Source organism: Cynara cardunculus, assembly GCF_001531365.2.
Source record: "Cynara cardunculus var. scolymus isolate 2C chromosome LG 13, CcrdV1, whole genome shotgun sequence".
Classification (NCBI taxonomy): domain Eukaryota; kingdom Viridiplantae; phylum Streptophyta; class Magnoliopsida; order Asterales; family Asteraceae; genus Cynara; species Cynara cardunculus.
The window spans coordinates 34489152-34514533 of NC_037540.1; the positions used below are offsets into that span (position 1 = coordinate 34489152).

Below are 25382 nucleotides of genomic sequence, written 5' to 3' on the forward strand. Positions count from 1 at the left end.
GGGCGACGACTCTTACCATGGTAAGCGTTTACCGGGTAAATTATTGTATACTATGTCGTTTTGGTGGACTAAAATCTTACCCGGTAAGTACATAATAGTGTTAAATTTTACCGGCAAGCACTTATCGGGTAAGTGTTTGATAAACGGCCCCTTAGCATGGTTGAGCTTGGGGCCTATAGGAGCAATAGACATGAAGTTGTTGAGCTTGTTAAAACATTAGACTATAGACCTGAAGTTGTTGAACTCAATGAATAAATGTAGACATATGGCCTACTTTCGTGTTTCGTCACATCTAATGGAATCCAGTCTCCCCCGTTACCAAATTGTGTTATTTCCGGAGATAATATTATCGTCGTTTTCAGTGTTGTTTTCGAGTATGGAGTATTCTTCTAATAATCGTGCTTTAAGGTTTTGAACCTTATTTGCCATTTTGGGGGCATTTTAAATAATAGATATCCATGATTAAAATAATTAAACGTTAAACCTAATTTATGTTTCTAGAGTGAGTGTTGGATTTTGATTTTATATTGAATGAATAATTTTGATTTTGAGCTTTCACCAAGAAAACAGTGGGTTTTGGAAAGAAGTTGCTTTTACGATAAATACGCTTCATTTGAGAAATTATATTTTAAATAATCAGTCTTTCAGTTGTGCTGTTTTATAATTATGATGAAAACAGCTCGAACTCACTTGACATTAAGCCTAACATTTTTATTTTTCGACATGTGTATCAGGTCCTCGTTGAAAGTTGACACTAGCGACATTGCGATGAGTTGATTGCTAGATAGATGCACGAGAAGGATTTAGTTATTTGGTGACGTATTCGGCATTTGGAGATAGCAACCCTTACTGGGTTTTAGTAACAACACCTGATCTTGACCTAGTCCTTATGTAAGACTTAGTTTATCATTTGTTAATGTTAAATCTAGAATTGCTATTCGAGATAGTTGAAGTAATAATTTATAGAAAAAAAATTATCCTTTATTTGTTGTATCATTGGAAATTTTAAATTAGTCGTTCTTTCCAAATTTTAGGGTCTTACACCTTCTTTCCCACAAACTCGTATCCATTCTCTTCAAGAGAACTAAGAGATCACATATTTCGCCAAAGATCGGGAACGTACTTGACATTCCCTAAGGTTCTGCCAACTCCATCAAACATTCGAATTCTCATTATGTCTGTCCTTTAATCAAGCAAGCAACATCATTTCTTGTTAGAACCGAGCCCTGATCAAGGTCCTCATATGTATGGAATCAACTTATGTGTGGGACAATGTGAAATGTACATCCAAAATCAAGAATCCATGCATCTGAAAGTGATGGCCCACCTCCAAATACCGTAAGAAGCTCCCCATCAGAACCAACCTTGACCACATCAGCTTCACCAGAACCGAGAACATGCTTACTCTTTACAGCCACCTTCTCCTACCCTTTGTTCTTCAACGTATGACATTCGTCAATTACAAATCTTTTCTTGTGATATTAATTGCATAATCTTCGCTCGCTCTTTGACTTGGATCTCGCCTTACCAGAGGAATATGAAAATCTCTCAATTGACCGTCCCCTCACATTTAGACCCCCGGGCATTCAATTCAGTACCACCATTCGTGATTTGTTTCGTTTTCTCCTTCAATTTCAAAGCAATAATCACATTATTCAACACAAGTTTGTCACGATTATACATGATCATGTAACGAAAATCAATATAAGAATCGGACAACGATGATAACAAGAATAAAGACAAATGATCATCTTCATACTTCACATCCATATTCTATAAGTTGCAGACCAATTATTTGAATGTGGATAAATGACTAGACGATGAATTACTTTATGCCATCTTGAGATAACACAACTGTTGCTTCAATTGTAATTCGTTCGATAGACTATTTGTCATCAACATTTTTTGAACCACCGTTCGAGTTTCAGAAGCAGAACGAGGGGAGACAGAGTGGTGGTCGAAGGAGTGTAATTCTCACCATCTTCTTCTTTGGGGTTTCAGGGTTTCAAAAGCCGAATGAGGGGAGAAGTAGTGGTGGTCAAAGTTCGATGGCGGTGGTGGGTTAGGCAACGAAGATGAAGATGTTAGGTGGGGTTTTAGTTATCCTTTGTTTTAGGACTTATACGCTAATTTTAGTTCGTAAAAGTTAAGCAAAATGACCAAAATACTCTAATGTACAAGGTACGTGCATACCACTTAACGTTTGTAAATGTTCATAAAATTTGGGATATTTTTGTAACAAAATGCAAACCATACCGATTGATTTTCGTATTTTTTTATTAATCTGGATATCCAACCCGCTATGCGAGCCGACTAATCCCAGGACGACTATCTGCTTTGCAGATAACCCGTAGTCACCGCATTTGAACCTCCGTGACCACAAGAGGATTTTTATTCCTTCTTGGATTTGAACCTGAAATCTCTTGATACTTTTGATTTTTGAAGTCAAGTTCAAACCAATCAAACACCACTTTATAGTTGGTTTTCGTAATTCTTATAGTCTTGGTAAAAAAAAAAATAACCACGTTTTTTGTAAGCCCATGGTCGGTATTTTGTAATTTAGTTTTTCATTAAATCAAAATTCTAGTCAGTAGAGTAAAACTTCTCGACATAGGAATGGCAGTGACAGAGTGGTGGAAGAACACCTCCTGTGGTGGCCGGAGATCGGCTTTCATGGTGTTCTTCTTGGTTTTACTTCTCCATTGCATCGCCATACTACTCTTCACCAGTGGCTTCCTCCTCACACGAACAGAACTTCCTCACCATAGTCAGTGTTCCGATGTTTCCCAATCTCCGTGCGGCCTTCCAGATCGATCTCCTCAAGGTGATCATGATGGTGTTACTTGTTGGACCAAACCTGCTGTTGATCGGCTTGTTATCATTGTTCTCGATGCTCTCAGGTATACTTCCTCTCTCTCTCCCACACACACACACACGTATACATACTCTCTCTTTACTTATCGAAGTGATTGTGTGTGATTTTCTTTTTCAGGTTTGACTTTGTTGCTCCAAGTACCTTCTTTGAAGGTAACGTACTGAATTGAATGTATTAAGTTCAGTTTGCATTTTTGCGCAGAAAGGTAAATAGAAAAGCTCCATGATGAGAAATTACAGATTTTGGCTGCGAATACAGAAATCCAATTTCTGAATCTTGGGGTCTTTCAATATGCCCCTTCTCAAAATTTAGTTCAAGAATTAACAAAGTAGGGGTTTTAATCTATGTTACCAATGATCAAATACAAACCCAATAAATGTTACTTGCTAGTGAAAACCAATCCAAACTGTTCAATGAGTTTGATTCTAAGTTATGATTCATGTTGTTTCATATGTTTTGTTGTGTATGTATCAGTGTGTTTCATATATAAACATATTTTCGTGTTATTTTTTCCACACCCAACCAAAACAGTGAATGTTTCATATATGACACTAACACTGTGAATACCGAATGTTTCACATGTGTTGTTTCTTAGACACATGAAAACCGGTTTATAAGTTTGCATCGTTTATTTGGTTTATATTTGATTTTTCCTCTGATCTATATTTTGTACAGCACATAGGTAACTTTAACTTAAAATTAACCCAAAAGAAGAAAATTTTGCAATGGGATATAGTTGCATATAAACTGTTAGGGAATACTATAATAGTAGGTTTACACATATAAAGAATGATTTTACTCTAATGTGATGGCATATAGCATTAGTTTCGCTATTGTGAATGTTACAGAGAAAAAACCATGGATGGACAAACTGCAAGTGCTACACAAATTTGCATCTGAATCAGAATCAGCTGCTAGGATATTCAAAGCTATTGCTGATCCACCTACAACAAGTTTGCAGCGCCTGAAGGTGAGCATAGTTGACAAGAGTTCATACTTATGTATGGGTGAGGGGTGGGAAGATGTACATAGGGCAAAAATTTAGGTTAAGATCAATCACCAACCTTTAAATATATTTCTGTGTGCGATTGTGTCCACCGCAGATAGAGAACATGTATTTGGTACCATCTTGTTGTCATCCTTAGGATATTATAGATCACAAGGAGCAACTACATATGTGCTACATTAAGAAAGTAAAATTTCAATAGTAGCTGATATCAGGAATACACTATAAGGGACTAAAAGAAGTAGATAAGATAAGGACTATAGTTACTCTTTTTTGTGAGATCCTTGAGTGAGTTATATTATCAAGTGGTAAAGGATAAAGGCCGTGTTCAAAGGTGATATTCGAGGTTGTCGCTCTGAGATATTCCCAAAACAAAAAACCATTTCCGTTTACGCTCTTCGTTTCCCAATATTTTCTAAAAAGGTGGACCTTTATGCCCTTCTTTTCTATTTCTCCAGTATCAGAGAATGTAAAGCATTACATATAGGTTACTGACGCACATTTTAACTTCAACTGGATTTTGGACCTATCATCATCCAGGGGTTGACAACAGGTGGACTTCCAACTTTTATCGACATAGGGAATAGCTTTGGTGCCCCGGCAATTGTTGAAGATAACCTCATACATCAGGTTTGATTCAATCATGAATTGAAGATGTACCTGATGCGAGATGTTTTATTATTATAGTCATTCTCTCTCAATATCTTGTTTTTGATCTTTTTATGGATTTAAGTTGGTTATCTTAAGAAATTCGCTTAAGGCTTGTTCATTAATAAATTTCTATTTACAGCTTGTTCAAAATGGAAAGCGAGTAGTGATGATGGGAGATGATACTTGGACACAATTGTTTCCTCATCACTTTAATAAATCATATCCCTACCCTTCTTTCAATGTTAAAGATCTGGATACGGTATGCTTGCTAACATGATTTAATTTGTTGTTGCACTTGATATTATTTGGTGCTTGTCTAATAAGGTTCTTGTAACATGATCTCTTTGCCAGGTGGATAATGGTTGTATCAGTCACCTAATTCCAACCTTGTATGATGATGATTGGGATGTCCTTATAGCACATTTTCTCGGTGTGGTATGTGACTCAATTGAGAAATAAGGTTTGATGATGTTTGAGTATTTTTCTTTGATGTTTCTTTTGACACTTTGTGATTGTACTAGATTAACTTTTTTTTGATGCATTTATTAGCATTTCGAATTTTTAGATATACATGCTTGGGATATGCAAGGCACCAACTGGTTTATCCAACCCTACTTCCTCTTGAGAAAAAACTCGCATTCTTATGTTTTGAAGTGATTAATTGAGTGATTTCTTAAACTTATACATCACAAGGGAAATATGATGCATTGTAGAGCAGACTGTTGCTAGTAGCCAACAAGTCTTGAGATTTTAAGCCTAGCTTTAGTACGTGGGTGATTATGTGAAACATGTGGTGTTTACTATTGAAATGGTGTGGGATTCTTGGTTTGCACTGATAGTGACTTGAGATAGTGGGGAAGTATTAGCACAACCATTTTACTTGGTTGAAGACATTATCTTCTTTTACTCTTTATCCAAAAAAAAACATTATCTTCTTTTACTGAGGAAAAAACCTGAAAGTAGCTGGATTGCTACATAACAAGGTGTTGATAGAGCGTAACACAATGAACAATGTTCTCTTTGTTAAGAACAAAGATTAACGGTGGTGATGAAGCTATCTACTTTTGTAACAGCCATACTAACTTCTATGAAGTTGTAATAATTATTCAATGACCGCTTGATGCATCCTAGAAAGGACTTGTTAGAACCAAGTCTATGGAATATAGCTGTAGTATGATGGCAGATTACAAGAAGAACTGCAGTTTACAATTAAATATAGCTGAACCCTCATGCTTTGTAGAGGAAATTGATATTTATTTGAGATAGTGGAAGGAACTCTCCCTGTTGGTTATATTCTTCATATTCTCTTACCGAAGGGAAACAAACATGTAACCCAATTTATGGGCAATATGTCTTGATGTTGATATGATGCAGCACAATTTGAGTTTTACTCTTTGCATGTGTGAATTGATAAAATGTAGCAGATTTTTTGTTCTTACTCTTTCTTCTTGCAGAAGAATACTTTAGTTATGACAGTTATATGGTAACTTTTTTTTTTTTTTGTGAATGTGCCTATAATTGTAGCTGGTATATGTAAGGTAAATAACATTGCCTAGGGGTAATGGTTAGTTGATTGATAAATGATGAATCTGAACACTTTTATATGTTATGAATTAGTTAATGGCTTGATTTAGATCTCATTTTTATTCTTTCATTGCCATTTATTTATATTCTATGTGGTATAACAATAAATATGGTGCTGATTTATTTTGGTTCACACAGGATCATGCTGGTCATATATTTGGTGTTGATTCAGTTCAAATGATTGAGAAACTTCAGCAGTACAATGAGCAATTGGAGGTATGCCTATATTGATTACTTCTACAAATCAGGAGACATTCAATTTCGAGTAATCTAACAAGGTCACATTGGAATGATTTGATTCCTTGCATATATCTCTGAAGTTTCCTGGATGGTTTCTCACTAGGTAAAAAAGAATACCCAATATGCCCCTCTGCTTTAGATAGGAATCATGAAATGGACAAAAAGATCCCATATGTGTGAATTTTTTTGGTTACTAAAAGCTCACTCTCCAAAAAAATGAACCTTAGCCACTTGAGTATATATTGTATTCCTAATCCCTGGACAGTGACTTCTTCACCCCTCCCCTCCTTGCCTCCATCTTTCCTTTCCTTTCTATTTACCTTATTTTTTGTTTTTTAATCTAATTTAATTTTTGAGAACCAATTTCATGGAACCTTTCACTATAAGCACTTTCTTCTTTGTCACACTAGTCCACTTATCTATAACTACTAGCAGAATATGATGTAGAAGTAACTTCCTCTTCAATTATGCACCACGCCTGAATTTTAATAGAATGTGTAATAATCTTGTTATTTGGTTTTAGCATTTATTTGTGAAAATTACAACAGTTGGACGGCTTTGAAGACTTAGGAAGTTAAGTGGTTGATTTGGAAAATTTTCAAAATTTTGTCATTTTGTGCCTGCTGTGATATCTTTCTTATCAGCAAATATCTATATGTTGAGAAAAGGGGGAATATATATCGCAGGACAATGTGATGTTTCTTACCTATTATATCCGTGAAAAATATAATAAAAATTGGAGTGATGAGGTTATATAATTTTCGGACAGAGGCACTTTCTTTGAGGATACTTAGCAATGGGATGAAGATGGTGAAGATTTGGGATTAGGATCTGGCTTTGTAAGATTACTGACATAGTTAATTCTTCAACTCTTAAGCCCTACAATGTTTCTCCAAATGTTTATTTTAGTGGGTCTAAATCAGAGTGATGATCGAACCGGTGACCAGAAGGTCCACAGACCCAAGCTGTAATGATAACATGTGCTTTATATATCAGTGGACAACGTTACAAGCATCATAATATCATTGGATTTGGTAGAAATGTAGTTTTGAGATAAAAAAAGTTGTTGGATCAAAACATGAACAGAAGTCCAGTTTATACTTTATGGAGGAAATAACTGATGAGGCTTTATTTACTCAAATAGGAATCGAGTTGCTTATCCCAAAACATTGTTAAGAACATAAACCAAGATCTTTTGAAATAAAATCTGTAATTTCCTCAATGGCGCCTAAATCAAATAGATGCATAGGCATCGTGCAAGAAAAACAGAGATCAAAATCTATGTTAGCCAGATCTGTTTCATTTACAACTGAATCCTACGATAATCTCTCTCTTATTGAGCAAATCTTGAGCTCGTTAGTTTTTACGGTGCATTGTGATCATGGTGAGATGACTGAGATCGGAGGAGGAAATGAATCAAGGCTGAAACCTTCAGAACTCCAGTGATGATTCTTGTACCTGTGTTCTTTTTGTGTTCGTCAATTCAGGAATGGTCAAGAGTTCGTGAGAGATAGAGAGAGAAGAGGTCGACGGAGTTCGTGAGAAAAAAGAGGACTCCCTCTCCCCCATGCAACATGTATTTTTTGTTTAAAGGATTGGTGTCGGGGCATTTTTTAGCCCTTCCACCCAGGGCATTAGAAACCTCAGGACCGACCTTGTTTATATATAGATTGATTTAGTCGAATTTTGAAGACTTCCATATCAGATTTCTGTTTAATTTCAGTTATATAAGTTTTAGTTTCCGCTGCGGTATTTTATGATGATGTTGGAATGAAATTTTTTGTTACTAGAGTTGTTTTAAAATTTTGGGATGTTACAGAATCACATAATAAAATATCTTTACCAATTGTGTTTGACTGAGTCTATAATTCATGACCCATGAAATGTGTACACTTTCATTAACGTAGGGAGCCAAAATGATCATGGTTTTTGTTTATTTTGTTTTACTTTGCAAGGTGCTTATGACCTGAAATGTGGCGAACCCATATGTTATCTTTGTATTCTTTGTAATTTATTCCCTCACAATGGCTACGGCCTTGGTGCCAACATTCTACTTCAGAAAGTTGTTGAAGTTCTGCAGAGCCAGGCTGGTAGAGGTAGCCTGCATGAAAATACTTTACTTCTTGTTATGGGTGATCATGGACAAACAATAAATGGAGATCATGGTGGTGGAAGCGCTGAAGAGGTATATAATTGTTGTCCTCTTAAAGGCCAAGTGTGCTCTACAGTTGTAGTTTGTCTCATCGTCTCGATCTAAATGGTGGCATATATGCAGGTTGACACGTCAATCTTTGCAATGAGTTTGAGAAAGCCTTCAATTACAGTTCCACCCGAATTTGATGCCTCATCTTGTAAACTAGATTTGGTACCATCTCCTTCTTGCACTGAAAGTTCCACACACTCATGCAGACGTTTATTCTTAGGGGGCGTTTGGTTCAGGCAGATGAATGTAAATTGGAATGAAAATGAAAATGAATTTCCATTCCCCCCAGTTTAACCTAGAATCAAAATTTGGGCTTATGGGGGAATGAGCCCATTATATTATATAAAACCAAACAGTTTCTTTTATTTTCAATTCACATTGGCTTAATATGTCTAACCAAACACCCCTTAATGTATTTGTATTACTCCGTTTGATAAATGTTTCTTGTCAACATTACTACTAGTGCTGCTACTACAGTTACTACTAATATAATAGTTACTATTCATTTTTTTATTATATTCGCAGGATGGAAGAGAGGTGTGCATTAGTTCCATTGAACAGGTTTGGTGATCTATTTTGAGTGCATGTGACATTTCGGATTTTTTGGATGATTTACAGTTATAGTTATGAAGCAACCTCACTTAAGTGCACCTGCAGCTTGATTTTGCAGCAACAGTGTCGGCATTGCTTGGAATCCCCTTTCCTTATGGAAGGTGTGGCATATGCATACTATCATTTTTTGTATTTAAAGGAACCATTCTTACATAGGAATGTTTTACTTAACTAGTTAATATTCTTCCATAGTCTTTTAGCTGTTGTTGCCTTTCTCGAAGGCTTATGCTCAAGAAGCAGATAAATTTCTACAAAATCTATTCTCCAGGATATTTTCATTGTTTTAGGAGGCAATAATGCGACCGTTGCATGGTCCAAGGGCTTTGCACTTGGATTCTGTTTCTAGATTTCTTTCTGTACGTCTTTGGTAAATGTGTTCTTTCCATTCTTTTTCCTCTGCATCTCACTGATCCTCATCTTTCATGTTTTTCATATGCCATACTGGTCCTTGTTCCATATTATCATTTTCTTTCTCGGAGCTAAATCCACTGCTACTCTAATACCTTTCTTGCATTCTTCTTTTCTACCAGCCGTCTATAACTCCAAAAGATTTTTCATTCTTCTTCAACCAGCTATTTATCTTAGTATAGCTGCATAAGGATCTCATAATCATCTTGCAACACACTATTTTGCACTAGCCATTCATCAAACCAAATTTTGAGAAACTACAGTTTTCCTACTTGTTGTGTAAGCTGAATGTACTTAATCGTTGGTATATTCTTTTATGCATTGGCTTCTTGACCATAAACTAGACATAGCTGATAAGTCTGATTTTGCTTGTAAGAATGCTGTCATGATTTCTTCTGTACAACGTGGATTCTGGAATTGTTTCCACTGAACCCAAATTGTCCTAGCACACACCATGGTTTGCATTTTTGCCAGTCCCATATATAATAACTTCCTTAGCCACACCCCTACCGCCAATCTTTTTTTAGAATAATCCCAAACCCATTAGTGTCTTCTCAACTGCCCATTGGACTCCTGGGAGAAGTATTAGCACACGATCATCTAACTGCTCTTAGCAATTTCTTTGGCAAGCTCTGAATTCATCTTTATGATAGCATGTTCTTGATTCTTGTTTGCAATGTATAACACACTGTTGATTTACTTAACAGCATCGGGCGTGTTAATCCAATGCTCTATGCTTTAGTTGCTGGTACATGGAATCTTGAAGACTATGATATGAGCAGTAGCCAGAGTCAATTAAAACTGGAAGAATGGATGCACAATTATGCTAAAGTACTCTGCATCAATTCTTGGCAGGTAACTACTACTTTCTAAATGGTTTGTCTTTCTCAATATAAGTGCTGGTTTGGAAGCTTATTGTCATTTGTGATGGTTGCAGACTACTATGGGTACTATCAATCTTAACAAGTAGTTAAGATGGATACTAATTTGACAATACCCTGCATTCTTACTTGTTATGTACTTTGTTTTTTGTTTAAATAACTGTAAAATAATAAAATGTTGTAGGTTACAAATTTTTGGATCCATGTGTAAAACCTAAAATGTTAGCCATGATTCCATGTGACAACTTTCTGTCATGTTCATGATGTTGCTGAACTAAGAAACATATTGTATACCACAGGGATTTCTATTGGGGCTTGGAACCTGTGAATGATGCCTCATCTTCATTTCACATAGATAGAACACCTGTGACATTTAGTACTAATTTGTGAATACTGCAATGGCTTTCTAAGTTTATCCATAACTTGATCTCCTAACTGGACCCAAATGGTTCTATAATCAGGGGGGTCTTGATAGATTCCAACCACTTTTTCATTGATGAATGACAGTCACCTCGATATCTCTGTACATTCATGTTAGATAAATATGCATAGCTGGTTGATTGTCACATTACAACTAGTAACCCTATTTAGGAGTCTTTCAAATCTTGTGCAAGTGTCTTACGCATGTCAACTTGCATGCAGTTTGGGCCGTGTCTTAATATTCAAACTCAACACTGAATAAGGAGACTACATCCTGTCTTACTTTTCCAAGGTATAAGATTTCTGCCAAAGTACACACTGTATCTTATAGTTGATCTACTAATATGGACATTTGGCATGGCTTGCATCAGATTACTCAAAATTTGAGTATGCCCTTAATTAGTGTAGAGTAGGCCTTTTTCTTGTGTACCTTTGAGGTATCTTAGGATATATCATGGAGCCTCCAATGACTAGTATGAGGGATAACACACTTGCTACGAAAGCAATATATGGTCTCCTGACAGTCTGATGGTTCAGTTTTCCCACCAAGCTAAAAAAACTTCCTAGATCATCAAGAAGTTCCCATTCATTTGGATAAAGCTTGATATTTGGAATATTGGGAAATTCCATGTCAGCCTATCAAGCATACCAGTCTTTGCAAGAATATCCAGAAACATATTTCCTGCAACACAGAAATGCATCTGTTGAGATCTAGACACTTCAATGACTAGGAAGTATTTAAGAATTCTTAGATCCTTTGTCTACAATTATTTTTTAGTGAGGAACTTCAGAGTTGCACTTCCTTCTGCATCATCATTCATTTGCAATGTCGTTTACATTGAAGACTAGTAGTTCTGATATTTTTCTTCCAGAAAAATACATAGTAGTCATATGGACTCTGGGTCATGCTAGAATATCCTATGACTCAGAAAATCTATAGAACCAATCAACCAAACAGGAGGAGTATGTTTCAGTCCATAGAGGAATCATCGTAAATGACACACTTTTGAAGCCCCATTCTTAACAACAAAACCAGGATGTTGTTGTATTCACACTTTCTCCTCAACAGGTGCATTAAGATATTCGTTAGCCAGACATGAATATGCGCAAATGACTAGTGGAACTGAAGTGAGCTTAGCAAGGACTATATGTATTATTATAATCCTTCGCATATATCTAAGAGTGGTCAAACATTGTTAGAAATGGAATAATCGAATTTGTGAGGAGGCTTATGTTAACACATATGCTATGGTTTTCTCTGAGCAATAATTGGAGACATAGGAGGTATTATATAGAAATCAAGATCATGGTTCTCCTCAGATGTTGATATTGGCTCTGTGTTGTTAGGGCCTATATCATGTTTCTTCCTTCTGTGCTGATAGACTTGAAGAGGGGGGGGGGGGTAGGTTCTGTTGAAGTATCTGTAGTTGATGGGCACCGGGATCAAGAGGATAAATCTGCACCATGACTTCAAAGATACTTAAGAAGGGAAAGGTTAGATGACTAAGTGGATTCATGAGACCGAGATAAAAAAATGTAGGGATGAGATTCTAGGAAGGTAACATCAATAGAAACAAAGTACCACTGAAGAGACGGATCACAACAAACTCTTTCTGAGAGAGTACCCATTATAACCACCTTTTTGCAAGGGCATCAAGTTACTTTCCATACATAATGAGATTTGATATACTACTATACATTCCTAGATGTCATAGTTGTATATATTTTGCTGTAATGTTTACACTGAGATACAATTTTCCCCAAGTCACAACCTTAATCAGTGGCTATTGATTTTATTCACTGTTAATCTATCCATTTTAGTTTGTGCCTGTTAAGCTTATTCGATAGTTTGAAGTTGTTGAATAGTTGAATTTAACATTTATTTATATTAAGTGGAACTTGAACTTAACTTATAATGTATTCATCTATGTACACATGTTTTAATTTTTTGCAAGTGTGCGTGCCTCCTCGTCGCACCTTGCTTCTGATAAGACTGTCCATTACAGATGAAGAAGACAATACATATAATATTAAATGTTTTCTTGCTTTGGTCTTCATCCAAACTGTGAACCTGTGGAGCCTACAAGTGCAAATGCACAATGGTGTGGTGGTTTTGTTTTTATATCGATCCTAAAATTTTGTGACCCGAATACAGAAGAAAGTTGATACCAAAGCATGATTTCATTTTATTTTATTTTTGAAATGGCATAACTTAAAGATGTTCAAGGACATCATGCATGTTTCATTATTACATTTGTGTGATATCTAACATCTATTTAAAGATGACTTCTCTGCAGATAGCCAGTACCATTATTTTTTCTGTAATGTAATTGAAAAATGTTGGTGATTAAGGTACTACCATATATCTCATTGACTATGTCAATATTAAATTATTGGTAATGTAGGACTGCACCAACCATCATGCCATGTAACACTAAAAGGCGTGATATTCCACATATCTTTCTTGAAACGTCACAATGAAATGATGCTGGTAGTTAGATCATGTAATTCTTGATATTTTTATTCATAAAATAGACGTGTTAAGGTGAGTTGGCAGGAAGAACTAGCCCTCAGGCAAATCAAGAGATGAAGCAGACGTGCCATATTTTCTTAAACTTGCATCAAAAGAATACTCTATCATTGCTTATAAGTTAACAGAATTACATACTAGTCACCCCTTTTGCTTTTCTTTGCTCTGCAGATTCATAATGTTTCTATTCTCCCTTCAGTTCTCATTTCTGATATTCAGCTTCATATGTAGGTGAAGAAATACATAGACGTCTATACAGCTTCATCAGTTATAGGATTCTCTGTCGACGACTTGAAGCATGTAGCAGATATGTATGCTCAGGCAGTAAACTGGTCAGATTCATTGCATGATGTAGCATCATGTAAAGATGAAGCCTGTAGGACCTCATTTGATGCTCTCAAGAAGCAAATAGATTTATACTCTAATTTCTTGGCAAGTGTTGCTGAGCTTGCCCGGACCAAATTCACAGAATTTAATTTAAGGATGATGGGTATTGGTTTTGGCATTTTGTTGATATCCATATTCATCCATGTTCTTGTAATCAAAAGGGTGGATGACATAACCGTTTTTCCCTCCCGTGAAACCAGTTCTGTTTCCTTTGGGCTGATTGTTAGTTGTACTATAGTGACTGCCCGTGCATGTAGCTTCTTATCAAATAGTTACATCTGTAAGTGCTGATTGTGAATAGTTCTTTACAGTTTTTATGCTCTTCCTTTTACAAACTGTCCAGTCATTTTCTTTTCTTTTTGTTTTTATCTGAGACAGTGGAAGAAGGAAAAATGACGAATTTTCTTTTGGCCTCTATTGGCATGTTGGGCTTACGCCATTCAATCATGACAAAGAAGATGATATTCGAAGTAAGTATTGGCAATGATATGATGTTTGTTATATAGTGTTATTATTATTATCTGTCTTAGTGTTATGTTTGGAATACTTTTTTGCAGGATTAACTGTTTGTTGTTTACAGGCCACTGCATTTGTTTTCTTGATCTCCATCCTAAGATTCACGATTGAACTTGGGCTATCAAAGCCCCAGGAAGTATTGGATTTCCACAGTTGGATGTATGTAGCTGACTTGATGCCAATAGTGCCTTTGATAATATTGGCCTGCCTGCTGTATAAAAGCATTGCTTGCAGCTCATGTAACAGGCTGTTGAAATTTGTTATTACAGGAAGCATATTTAGTTACATTCTACTTGCATTGCATTGGACTTTAGAAAGTAACTTATCAAGTATGACACCACTCATATTTGATGGCATTAAAGGCAATTTCATTCCTCGTGCAATATACATTATGGGTATCGCACAACTGTTGTCCCTTGCAGTTCTTCAGTTCTTTGAAGAAGTTGAGATTTCGAAGTGGGGAGAGATGGCAGTTATGAAAGCAGTGGCTATATTATCTGTATGGAGCTCCACGCTCATGATCTTGTCCGGGAAACAAGGACCCTGGATCGCTTTGGCATCAGTTGTAGGAGGTACCACCCCACCCAATAAAAAAACATCGATCATTTCATACTGGTTTCTTAACTTATCTTTCTTTTCTTCCTTTCAGCAGTTTCTTTGTTATTACGTACATTTCCTTTTTTTATTAGATTAACTTTTTGTTGATTATCATCATGTCAAATAAATTGAGTGCACTCATTTGGGTTATTGAAGAGTACTTTAGATATTTGACGATAATATTAATGGGACTAAGAGGAGTACTTTCTAATGCTTTGTAGGATTCTGAGTTCACATCATATCAGCCACAGTTATACATCACTGACTTTAGAAGTGTATTAATAGCAATTACACACGACTTTGATTCTTTTTGTTTTATTTGCTGCATGTGATCCGTTTTCCTTTTATGGGTCCTATTCCATGATGTGAGCGTAAATAAACAAGATTGAAAAAATGGAGATGAGAAACAGAGGGATATGAGATAAACTAATGTGTCCAAATATTCTTTGCTGTCTGTAGGCTGGCTGATATCGAGATTGAAAGGCCTGGAACAGGATAATAAGAATGCCACGACTGGTCTCTTAGCTCTGTATTCTTCCCCTGTTACACAGTGGAGCCTTTTAGCATCATGTCTTTTCTTTTGTTCTGGTCATTGGTAAGCGACTACTGGAGATATTAAAGTTCTCTTATGATTTTTAGCATATTTTTAATGAAGCCTATACTTGTAGAACTTTGATCGTCTTTGAGAATATAAGAAGGGTAGAGCCTTGAAGCAACCAATAATGTTACTTGGGTGTGATTAAAAGATCACAAAGTTGAGTAATAGAAAGGGGAAGTGTTTCAGCATTGTGTGTTTTGAGATACACAATCAATCAAAGGGGTGAATCAAAAAGTCTTCAAAAGATGTAAAGACTGCTATAAGACTCCCCAGGAAACCTTGATGTCTACACGGAACTTTTTTTTTTTGAAGTATATAATATTTATATACGGCAAATACAACAAATAAACTCACACACCCTCCTTACCTATGGTGAGGTTTGAACCCCTGACCTCCTAGAAGGCCAAGGGCTACGATACTGCTAGGCCAAAGTCCCTTTGGTATCTAGACGGAACTTTATTGGCATGTAAGTGAGTGATGTTTTTGTTTCTCTACACAGGTGTGCTTTTGATGGCCTCCGGTATGCTGCTGCATTTGTTGGGTTAGTGTATTTCGAATCTGGGCCATCTACTTTTTAGATCCAACAGTTGATATGGTTCCCTTGTTCTCCTTTTATTTGTGTTTTTTCTTGAACCCATCCATCAAACCATTATTCACTTGCAATCTCTCTTTCTTTGATGTCTCCTTGAAAAAATGTATCCATTAAAATGTTTCAGGTTTGATGAATTTACTATTATACCCCAAGCAATCCTTCTGACAATCGAGACATATGGCTTTTCTCACATTCTTCCAACTCTTGGACTTCCAATTCTTGTTGCCTACAAATACTCATCTAATGAGGCTAAGCAGACAAGACAATCCTTAATCCAACTGTTTCAGGTTATTCTTTTGAATCTTTTTTATTTTCTTTAATTAACTTTTATGAAATCCGACATCTGTAAATAGTTCATTAATTCTTCTGGTTCAGGTTTATCTGATATACGGTCTTATTATGGCTGTCACAACCACGTTCACCGTTCTGTGTGTCATAATCCAAAAACGGCATTTGATGGTATGCTGATAAAAGTTTAGGCAAAATTATTTTTCTTCAAAGTTCTTATATGTTTTCAGGGAAAAATGCATCAACATGCAACTAAGTTTGTCGTGGTTTCTATTAGTGTAACAAAGATTTTTTTTCTTAATCACAAAGTTTCAAAATTTCCTATTTTGTTATCAATTTTGACCAATAACCTTTGCTGATCTTGTAAATTTGATGATGTAGACGCCGAGTTTATCATCCCCTTCTCCGAAACCTTTCATAAGCAATTCAAAAATGGGTATCCACGTCATCAAATGTAACTAGAGTAGCAGTTTATTGGTCAAAACTAGTACAAAACAGGAAAATTGGAAACTTGGTTACCTCAAGTGGAAAACATTTATGCGTTACACTAAATAGGAATTAAAAAAAACTTTACTGCTTTTTGATGCATTTTGCCCTCTTTTTTACGATAGTTAGAAAGCTATATTTTGACCTCAAAATGTATAGTTATAATCCAACCAACTACTTCATCTCTTTTTCTCTCTCTATGTCTGCAGGTGTGGGGATTGTTTGCTCCAAAATTTGTTTTTGACGTGGTAGGACTTATATTGACGGATGCCTTGATATGTGTTTCCTCAGTCTTCTACTTTATTCAGACATAGGTCAGTACGAAAGATTAAATCATATGTGATCATCAACACTCAATTTTTCGAGTTTAGAATAACAGATACCAACCATACTCGTTAACACACTCTACTTGCATTTCACCATTCTTATCATCTTCCCTTGATCTGTTATACAAACACATAGCTGTGATGCTGCATATATACATACATACCATATGCATCCTCTAGACTATGAGTTCGGCCATTTGCGCAACCTTCCCTCTTTTTATGTATGCAGCCACGAGCATGCCTTATCATCATTACTTATATTCTTCATGCATGTAGGCCGGTACGGTTTGTCATGTAAAAGGTCATATCTAGACGCGTGCCCTATATACCTTTATATCATTACTAAACATGGATGGTAATTCGTGTTTTGTTGGTGTTGAAGGGTATTTTTGACAATCTACTTATAGTCATACATTTTCATTCAACCATGTGCATGTGTAAAACATTCTTTGATTTTTGACAATGTATATTATATCTTGTGTGGTCAGGTCTGTTTACATCTCACCCTCCTTAGACCTCACCTCCGGTGGGATCTACCAGGTCCAGAATAGAGGTCAAGTTTGTGTATATCTTACCCTCCCCAGATCTCACCTCTACGTAAAATATAACGGGATAGATGTCAGGTCTTCCTACATCTTACCTACTCTAGATCTGACCTCCAGGTGGCATGTGATATACTAGAGTAGAGGTCAGATCTTTTTACATCTTATCCTTCCTAGATCTCACCTCCAGGGAGCATGTGATATACTAGAGTAGAGGTCAAATCTGCTTACATCTTACCCTTCCTCAAAGTGGAATATACCGGGTTTGTTTGGTTTGGATTTTCGTTGATGCTTATGAGAACATGGATCCCAGCTTACAGAAAAGTCCATGCCCTGATGCTTTCCCCATCCCATGTGGAAAATCTTACAATCCATCTCAAGAATGCAACATGACAACATGACTTTGCCACCATCCAATTATTTGGGAACCAAATTCTCAGCTATGTCCCACAACACATGCAACATTTATGATTTGTATAAATCATAATATGAGAATATATAAAGATAGAAGCTGTATTTGATTCTTATATCTTTAGTTTATGTTACAAAAGTACATGTTATCTGCTCTGCTTGTTCCAAGAACGATCGTGGTTTGATTCTAAAACCGACATCTGTTATCGACCGTCATTTTATTGGTCAAGTTCATACAAGTTATAAATCTTTATTTCGGTTCATAACTTACAAAAAATCGTTCTTGCAAAAAAAGTATTAAACTTTTTTGTTTGAGATGTTTTATCGTAGACATCAGAATAGCGCTTTTCAAAGTAGGTTTTCCATGAACATGTGTGGAGTTAGAGGACCTTCATGACGCGTTTTCGGTTTAGCTTCCCGTTGCAGAACATAAACGATTTCTTTTGCTAACCAAGCTTTTCAATTAAAAACCTTCATAAAATCCGTTTATATGTTAAACATGTTAAAATAAATTAACTTGCATCGATCGTATATTTTCTAAAACGTCATACAATCATAAGTATTTCTAATGAAAGCAGTTTCAACCTATTCATATAGAAACGGGTAAGAGGCCGTTTACCAAACACTTATCTAGTAAGTAAAAACGCTTACTGGATGCCATTTGATCATGTGAACATGGCAATATCGAAAACGTTACCTGTTACAAGGCGACATAAGAATCCTGGGGGGAGGTTTTACAGACATTTCTCCTGTTTTGCCCAACTTAATAATCAACTGTAAAATGTCATTAAACCTTTTGATATCATTTTCTTCTGAATCCACAAATGATATTTTTAAGATTAATTGCATCGAAGTGAAACGTATTTTATTTAAAGTTTCTATTTTTAGAAACTCCATTTTGATGTCTATTACAAGAAATCTTTGACAATAAAATATATTATTTTTAATAATGAAAAATTGAATCTTATAAAATGAAAGTGAAGGTAATTAGCATGAAACACTCTATGTACATTAATACCCTTTTTTTTCTTCTTAATTTTGATTAATATAATAAAACGACAATTGAAATGAAGGGAATTTAACAAATCATGGTGATCAATTAATTACATTTTAATTAAATTAAGTAATTAAATAAAACTTAAACAATCTTCATCAAGAACCGAAATCCATTCGAAGATCACATAATTGGAGTTGCCTGATCCGAACATCAGCTTCGTAACGTATCCTGTTAGCAACAGATCCGAAATCACAAGAGTTAATTAGGTTCAAAGTTTTTGGTGCAACCAAACAAATAACTGTTTTTCAATAACTTATTTCACATCCGTAAATTACTAGGGAAAAAAAATAAAAACGTTGAGTCATATTTAAAAGTGTTGTAATAAGTTTATACGATGAAACAATAAAACATCATATTTAAAAGTGTTGTAATAAGTTTATAAAATGCTTTTGAAGACATTTTAAAATAAAGCAACGTATTTTGTAGAACGTTATTTGAAAAAGAGTCTTATAGAAACAAGTTGCCCAAGGACGCTTCTAAAATATATCTTATAGAATAATTAATATAAACCATGCTTTATTTTAAAAAAGTTCTAAAAAATCTGTTAAAATGTGCAAAAGCGTGTTATAACACTTTTAATAAATATAACACCACTGTAACAAAATCAAGTTTACGGGACGCCGAAAATGTGTATGTCAGTGTCATAATAGCTAGACTATCTATAGGACGGAAAATAGTCTATTAGAATATCAATTGGACATTTTTTGCATCACGATTTTGTTATAGTTTTTGACCCGAGATCTTGCTCGTATCTTAGCTTGAAATCCGTCGCTATTTTTCCGTTTTCTAGCAGTGTTATTAAAATATGGAAAGAATATTAATGAATTAATTGATCTTACAGATGGCGTTGTTAGTTGATCATAAGTTGTTCTTGAGGTGCATTAGAATGATCAGAAATTGGGGAATCATGACGAGTTGCACCATTTGATCCATTTTCCATCTTCTTTTGTTGGTAATACATATGCTTTAGCCTCTCTATCTCTCCCTTCAATGCTTCTTGATGAGCTGCATAATTAATATTCCATATCCATTCATCTCCCATAAATACATACATATACATACATACATATATATATATATATATATATAAATAAGCAGTTGAGACTGTATGTCTTTATTAAATATTGGATATTGGATCAGAAATTTATCATGGAGTAACATGCAATGCATGATAATGTATGCACTTTAAATATTATATGCTCTACTTTCTACAATGTATATGATTAGAATTTTTAAAGTTGTACGTATATTTGTTCTATAATTTATTTATTTTTACAATGAAATTATATTTAATATGTCGAATTTAATACTCTATAACTCTTATTTACTATTCTATTGAATAAAAGTAATTTATAATTATCCGGTTAGAATCGATCTAAACCAACCCATTAATTATGTATATGATTCAACATGCCAACTATTAAATAACTTACTACAAATACAAAACAACCAATTTTTATTTTATATCTGGAACAAATTTGTTGGTTCTTACGATTCTCAACCATTTTATAGTTTTTATTTGATTATTCATATAATATATATAATTAAGAAGACCATCGTGAAAAGATAAGAATAAAAGGTTTAAATGTAAATAATCGAAAAAATCCATTTGAAAATATATATGTAAACATCTGTAGCTTTGGTTTAAATATACATCATATTGTAAAAACATGCATGAATCATGAATATGTAACTTTGGTTCAAATATACATCGTATTTTAGGGTTCTCTATTAATCTTTTATCTCTCTAATATATATATATATATATATATATTTCTAAACACAATTACAAATATACATGAATTACGATTCTAAATACCGCTACTATCATACGCGGTCTATACCAAAATTTTCGCAATTTTATCCATGGTAATGGTCGTGTACGTCTCATAGTTTTATAACTTGCATTTATACAAAAAGCGTTAATAATCGAAAATTTAATAAACTCGTGTATAACCAAATTAAATAATGAAATAAGGAGATGCATATATATATATATATATATGTATGTATGTATATACCATCTTTGAAAAGCTTGTCTTGTGAGAGAGCAGCAATCCTTTGTCTGAGAACACTGTTATCCACATTTAGAACCAGTCGTTGATGGTCCAAATATGCCACCCTTGGTGATAACACCGATACTTCTGCCTTCAATTCATTTTATTTATTTAATTAAATCATAATTCAACAAAATTAATTTTAAAAAAATAATTAAGAAGAATTTAATGCATACTTGTAAAGAGTTTACACTGCGTTCCAATTCCGATATGTACTGCAATTTCCTCACTCTGGATCTTTGAGCAGATTGTCGATTTGCCAGAATTCTTGTACAAAAAACCAAATTGAATTTAGGAATATATATATATGTATGTATAAAGCAATTTGATTTATTAATTGTAGATCAAAGATCACCTTTTTATCCTTTTGGGATCAAAAATCTTGTCAGAATTGTCCATTGTTGTTGCATGGGGATTGAACTGTGTTTCAGATTTCCATGAACTCTCCTCCTCCTCCATCTGCTGTTGCTCATTCATGCTGTTATGATCCGATGGTGACGAAGGGTTCGAGCACGAAACCGTGGGCCCAGTTGCCGTTTCATCGTCGATGAACATCGACATGAATTGTTCCTCATCGAAACGGTCGAATTCCGTGGCTGCACTGCCGCCGTTGCCGCTTCTTGATCCTGGTGCAGACGATCTGCGGCAATTGTCCTCACCCAGCATTGGGATCTCGAGGAAGGCTGCGGAGTCGCTGACGGATCGGCGGTGGGAGCCACGTTTGGTTGACGAGAAGTCAAGGAAATCATCAACCCATGAAGGATCCATCTGGGTGGCCGCGGCGGCGGTGGCAGCGGTGGGTGGTGGCAGATGGTCAGTAGATAGCGGCTTTTGGTGGTGCTGGTAGTTTTCTGACCAGTTTTGTGGCACTTTTGGAGGCAGGTGTGCCATTTTTTTCTCCAAAATGAAATGTAAGTGCAAATACGGAGAGAAATAAGTGAAGCAATAACCAAACACAAGCAAACCTGCAATCAATATATATATATATATATATATATATATATATATATACACACACATATATATATATATACATATATATATAAAGACACTAAAGGCTACCCATGTGTATATGTTTTTTTAATTACTATTTTATATATACATATCATTTGATTATTCCCCTCTCTCTCTCTCTCTCTATATATATTATATATATGTATATATTATAATTGAAAATATATTCTTCTTCTACACTTTTCATTTATGTTTCACGTTAGAGGTAAAGTAACATAAAATTGTCAATTGGATTAAACAAGTACAAATGTTACAATGCTATGTGAATATAGTATACAGAGTGAATATATTATACGTACGAAGTTGTTCTGGTTTTTCTTTCTTGAATGCTTTAGTGTTATGTCAAAGTTGTACATTATAATGGGGTTTTGCATTCGTTTTCCATATAAAGCATCGTATGAAGTTGGTTGTATGCTAGAATGATAGCTATTGTCATATGTAAACTTGACAAGTGATATACGGTTACATGAGCTAGTTGTAGTATGCCTAAAACTCCACTATTACATTAATTAACTTCAACTTCATACAAAAATGATAAAAAGTTACCTCTTACAACTGTGCCCTCCGACTCTTCGTGTTTTGAAATTGAGTAATTACATCATCATTTGAAACTGTGAGAAGTGCTTCTTTTTCTATAGTACATATCATTGCAGCATTCAAAAATTCATCACMGATTTTGTTGCGCAAATCTGACTTCACAATCTTCATAGCAGAAAAACATCTTTCGACTGTTGCAGTAGCAACTGGCAAAACCAAAGCCAACTTCAAAAACCGATATACTAGAGGATAAGTTTTATGTTTTTTTGTTTTCACTAGCAGTCTAGCGAGCTCGACAATACCACTCAAATTGTCAAATCTTTCATCCTGACGCACAATCAAATAGTACATGTTAAGTTGTTTCTCAAAAACGATCATTTCCATATGACTAAAATCTTGAGGATACAACTCACTCAACTTCAATAAATCTGATACATTGAACTGCGAAAATGAATCGCATGGACTCAAAGCTGCTATATTTTTAAGCAATTCAGTACTTACCTCACTAAATCGATCCCCAAACTCTTGAATTTGCATGTCCACAACAGTGTTGAAAATATCAAACTTGTAATAATGACAATTGGAGATGTTGGTCCTTTGTCTTCCGTTTTTTGATAACGGTCTTCCATATCCAAAGCCTTAATATCATTACCTCACAAAAAGAATACATTTTCTTCAAAAGTGGATCAAAACCAGTTTCTCTAAATTGTTGCAATAGTTGTTTAGGTCCCTTTATCAATGAAACCGCTTCCAAAATATCTTGATCCTTTTTTTGAAGAGCCTGTGACAACAAGTCTATGACCTCTAAAATATGAAACATCAAATGCAAATAAATCACAAAATCAAATGTCTTCAAATATGCTAAAATACCAGTTGCTTGAGTGCGACTAAAACCATTATCCCCGTCCTCTTCAACATACCGGAGCACTTCAACAACATTCGGAAACAAAGCAATCAAGCTCAAAATGGTTTTGTAATGAGAACCCCACCGTGTATCTCCGGCTCGTATAAGAGAAAGCTCTTGGTATTTCCCTGTTCCAGTATCAATTTCACACTTACCAATTGCTTCTTGCACTCTATCTTTGTAACTTTGTCGAAGCATGTCTTTACGCTTGCAAGAAGCATTCACCACATTGATCACCATTCCTAACATATTAAAAAAGTTCTCAACTCTGTCATGTTTATTGGCAACCGCCACAACAACTAATTGAAGTTGGTGAGCAAAACAATGGATATAATATGCCGAGCTATTTTCATTCAAGATCAAGGCCTTTAATCCATTGAACTCACCGCGCATATTGCTTGCTCCGTCATAACCTTGCCCTCTTACCTGTTTCAAACTCAATCCATGTTCAGCAAATAAACTATCAATGGCAGATTTAAGAATTGAAGAAGATGTCTCCGTCACATGAACAATACCAAAAAAATCTCTCCTTAACAATACCACGTGCATCAATATATCGTAAAACCACCGCCATTTGTTCCTTCTTAGAAACGTCACTAGACTCATCAACTAGCAATGAGAACACATCATCACCAACTTCTTTACGAATGGATTTGAGTATTTGATTTGTAAAACAAGCAGCAATATCTTTTTGAATACTTGGAGACACCATTTGATTATTCTTTGGAGCATTTTTTAATATAACTTTACCTACATCCTCATTGCAATCACCAATTAAGGCTAATGTTTCCAAGAACATGACTTTAGAGATAGACATTTCAGATTCATCGTGACCACGAAAGGGCAATGCATTCTTCAACAAGAATCTATAGGCCTTAATTGAAGCATTTAATCGTATTCAGTGCTCATTCTTTTCTTTCTCAGTTTGCTTATGAAAGGCAACGACAATAGATCGATCTTGGCTCATTAGATCCTCACTTTTCTTAAGTGCTCTATTGTGAAAACTATTGATGTCGTCGACATGAAGACCAAGTCTTTCCGTTTTATTCCAACTATTAAAACCATCTGTTATAAAAGCATCACTCCCACATTGTCCTATGTAATGATCTCTAAGCAAATAACAACACAAACAAAAAGTTCTATCCGTTTTTACACTATACTTCAATCAATTAGCGTATTGATCAAACCAAGTCGGACAAAAACGTCTTCCTTTACTCCCGACAAATTTTTTTGGAAATGCATGACCCCGTGGTTGACAAGGTACTCTAAGCAAGTATTTTCTTCTTATTTCATCCCTTTGATTATGATGATATTCCGAAACCTTTTTCCTATTGGTTGGATCCCAAGGAAGATCGTTCAAATCAATTTCGCAAGGCATCAAAGGAGCAGAGCTCGATTCAGGTGTTGATGCTTTCCTTTTAAAAAATCTTTCCATTTTTTTCTAGCAATAACAAGATAAAAATCAATGGTTTAGTAACATTTTTATTTGCCTACAAAATTAACCTAACATTTGACATTTCCATTTGATTTGCCTACAAAATTGCCTACAAAATTAACCTATCATTTGATATTTCCATTTGATTTGCCTACAAAATTAACCTATCATTTGATATTTCTATTTGATTTGCCTACAAAATTAACCTAACCTAAAGCATTTACC

The 25382-nt window shown here is 35.0% G+C and overlaps 3 protein-coding genes across 7 annotated transcripts; 1 reads left to right on the forward strand and 2 right to left on the reverse strand.

Moving 5' to 3' along the window:
- The first annotated feature begins 2610 nt into the window (after positions 1-2610).
- Positions 2611-17307, forward strand: LOC112525191 (GPI ethanolamine phosphate transferase 3). Of its 5 annotated transcripts, none has more exons than XM_025135201.1 (21): positions 2611-2900; positions 2993-3027; positions 3724-3845; positions 4422-4511; positions 4672-4791; positions 4884-4967; positions 6255-6332; positions 8416-8541; positions 8632-8721; positions 9085-9120; positions 9217-9272; positions 10287-10434; positions 13642-14077; positions 14176-14267; positions 14378-14642; positions 14736-14885; positions 15370-15505; positions 16008-16049; positions 16225-16387; positions 16476-16559; positions 17084-17307. In XM_025135201.1, the coding sequence occupies exons 1-21, from the start codon at positions 2617-2619 to the stop codon at positions 17186-17188; spliced, it is 2742 nt and encodes a 913-aa protein (XP_024990969.1). In that variant the 5' UTR covers positions 2611-2616; the 3' UTR covers positions 17189-17307. The 5 variants fall into 5 exon arrangements, with proteins under 5 accessions (XP_024990969.1, XP_024990970.1, XP_024990968.1 ...); XM_025135202.1 differs by having other exon boundaries at positions 14378-14552; XM_025135200.1 differs by having other exon boundaries at positions 14378-14885.
- A 1879-nt stretch (positions 17308-19186) lies between these two features.
- LOC112525895 (basic leucine zipper 61-like) lies at positions 19187-22158 on the reverse strand. Its single transcript, XM_025136212.1, has 5 exons — positions 21623-22158; positions 21444-21534; positions 21232-21358; positions 20050-20215; positions 19187-19378 (listed from the first exon to the last, which is right to left on the reverse strand). Exons 1-4 carry the CDS (start codon positions 22156-22158, stop codon positions 20061-20063), a joined length of 909 nt encoding a protein of 302 aa, XP_024991980.1. The 3' UTR covers positions 19187-19378; positions 20050-20060.
- A 672-nt stretch (positions 22159-22830) lies between these two features.
- LOC112524995 lies at positions 22831-24271 on the reverse strand. Its single transcript, XM_025134941.1, has 3 exons — positions 23689-24271; positions 23471-23622; positions 22831-23259 (listed from the first exon to the last, which is right to left on the reverse strand). The coding sequence occupies exons 1-3, from the start codon at positions 24269-24271 to the stop codon at positions 22831-22833; spliced, it is 1164 nt and encodes a 387-aa protein (XP_024990709.1).
- Between the last annotated feature and the right edge of the window lie 1111 nt (positions 24272-25382).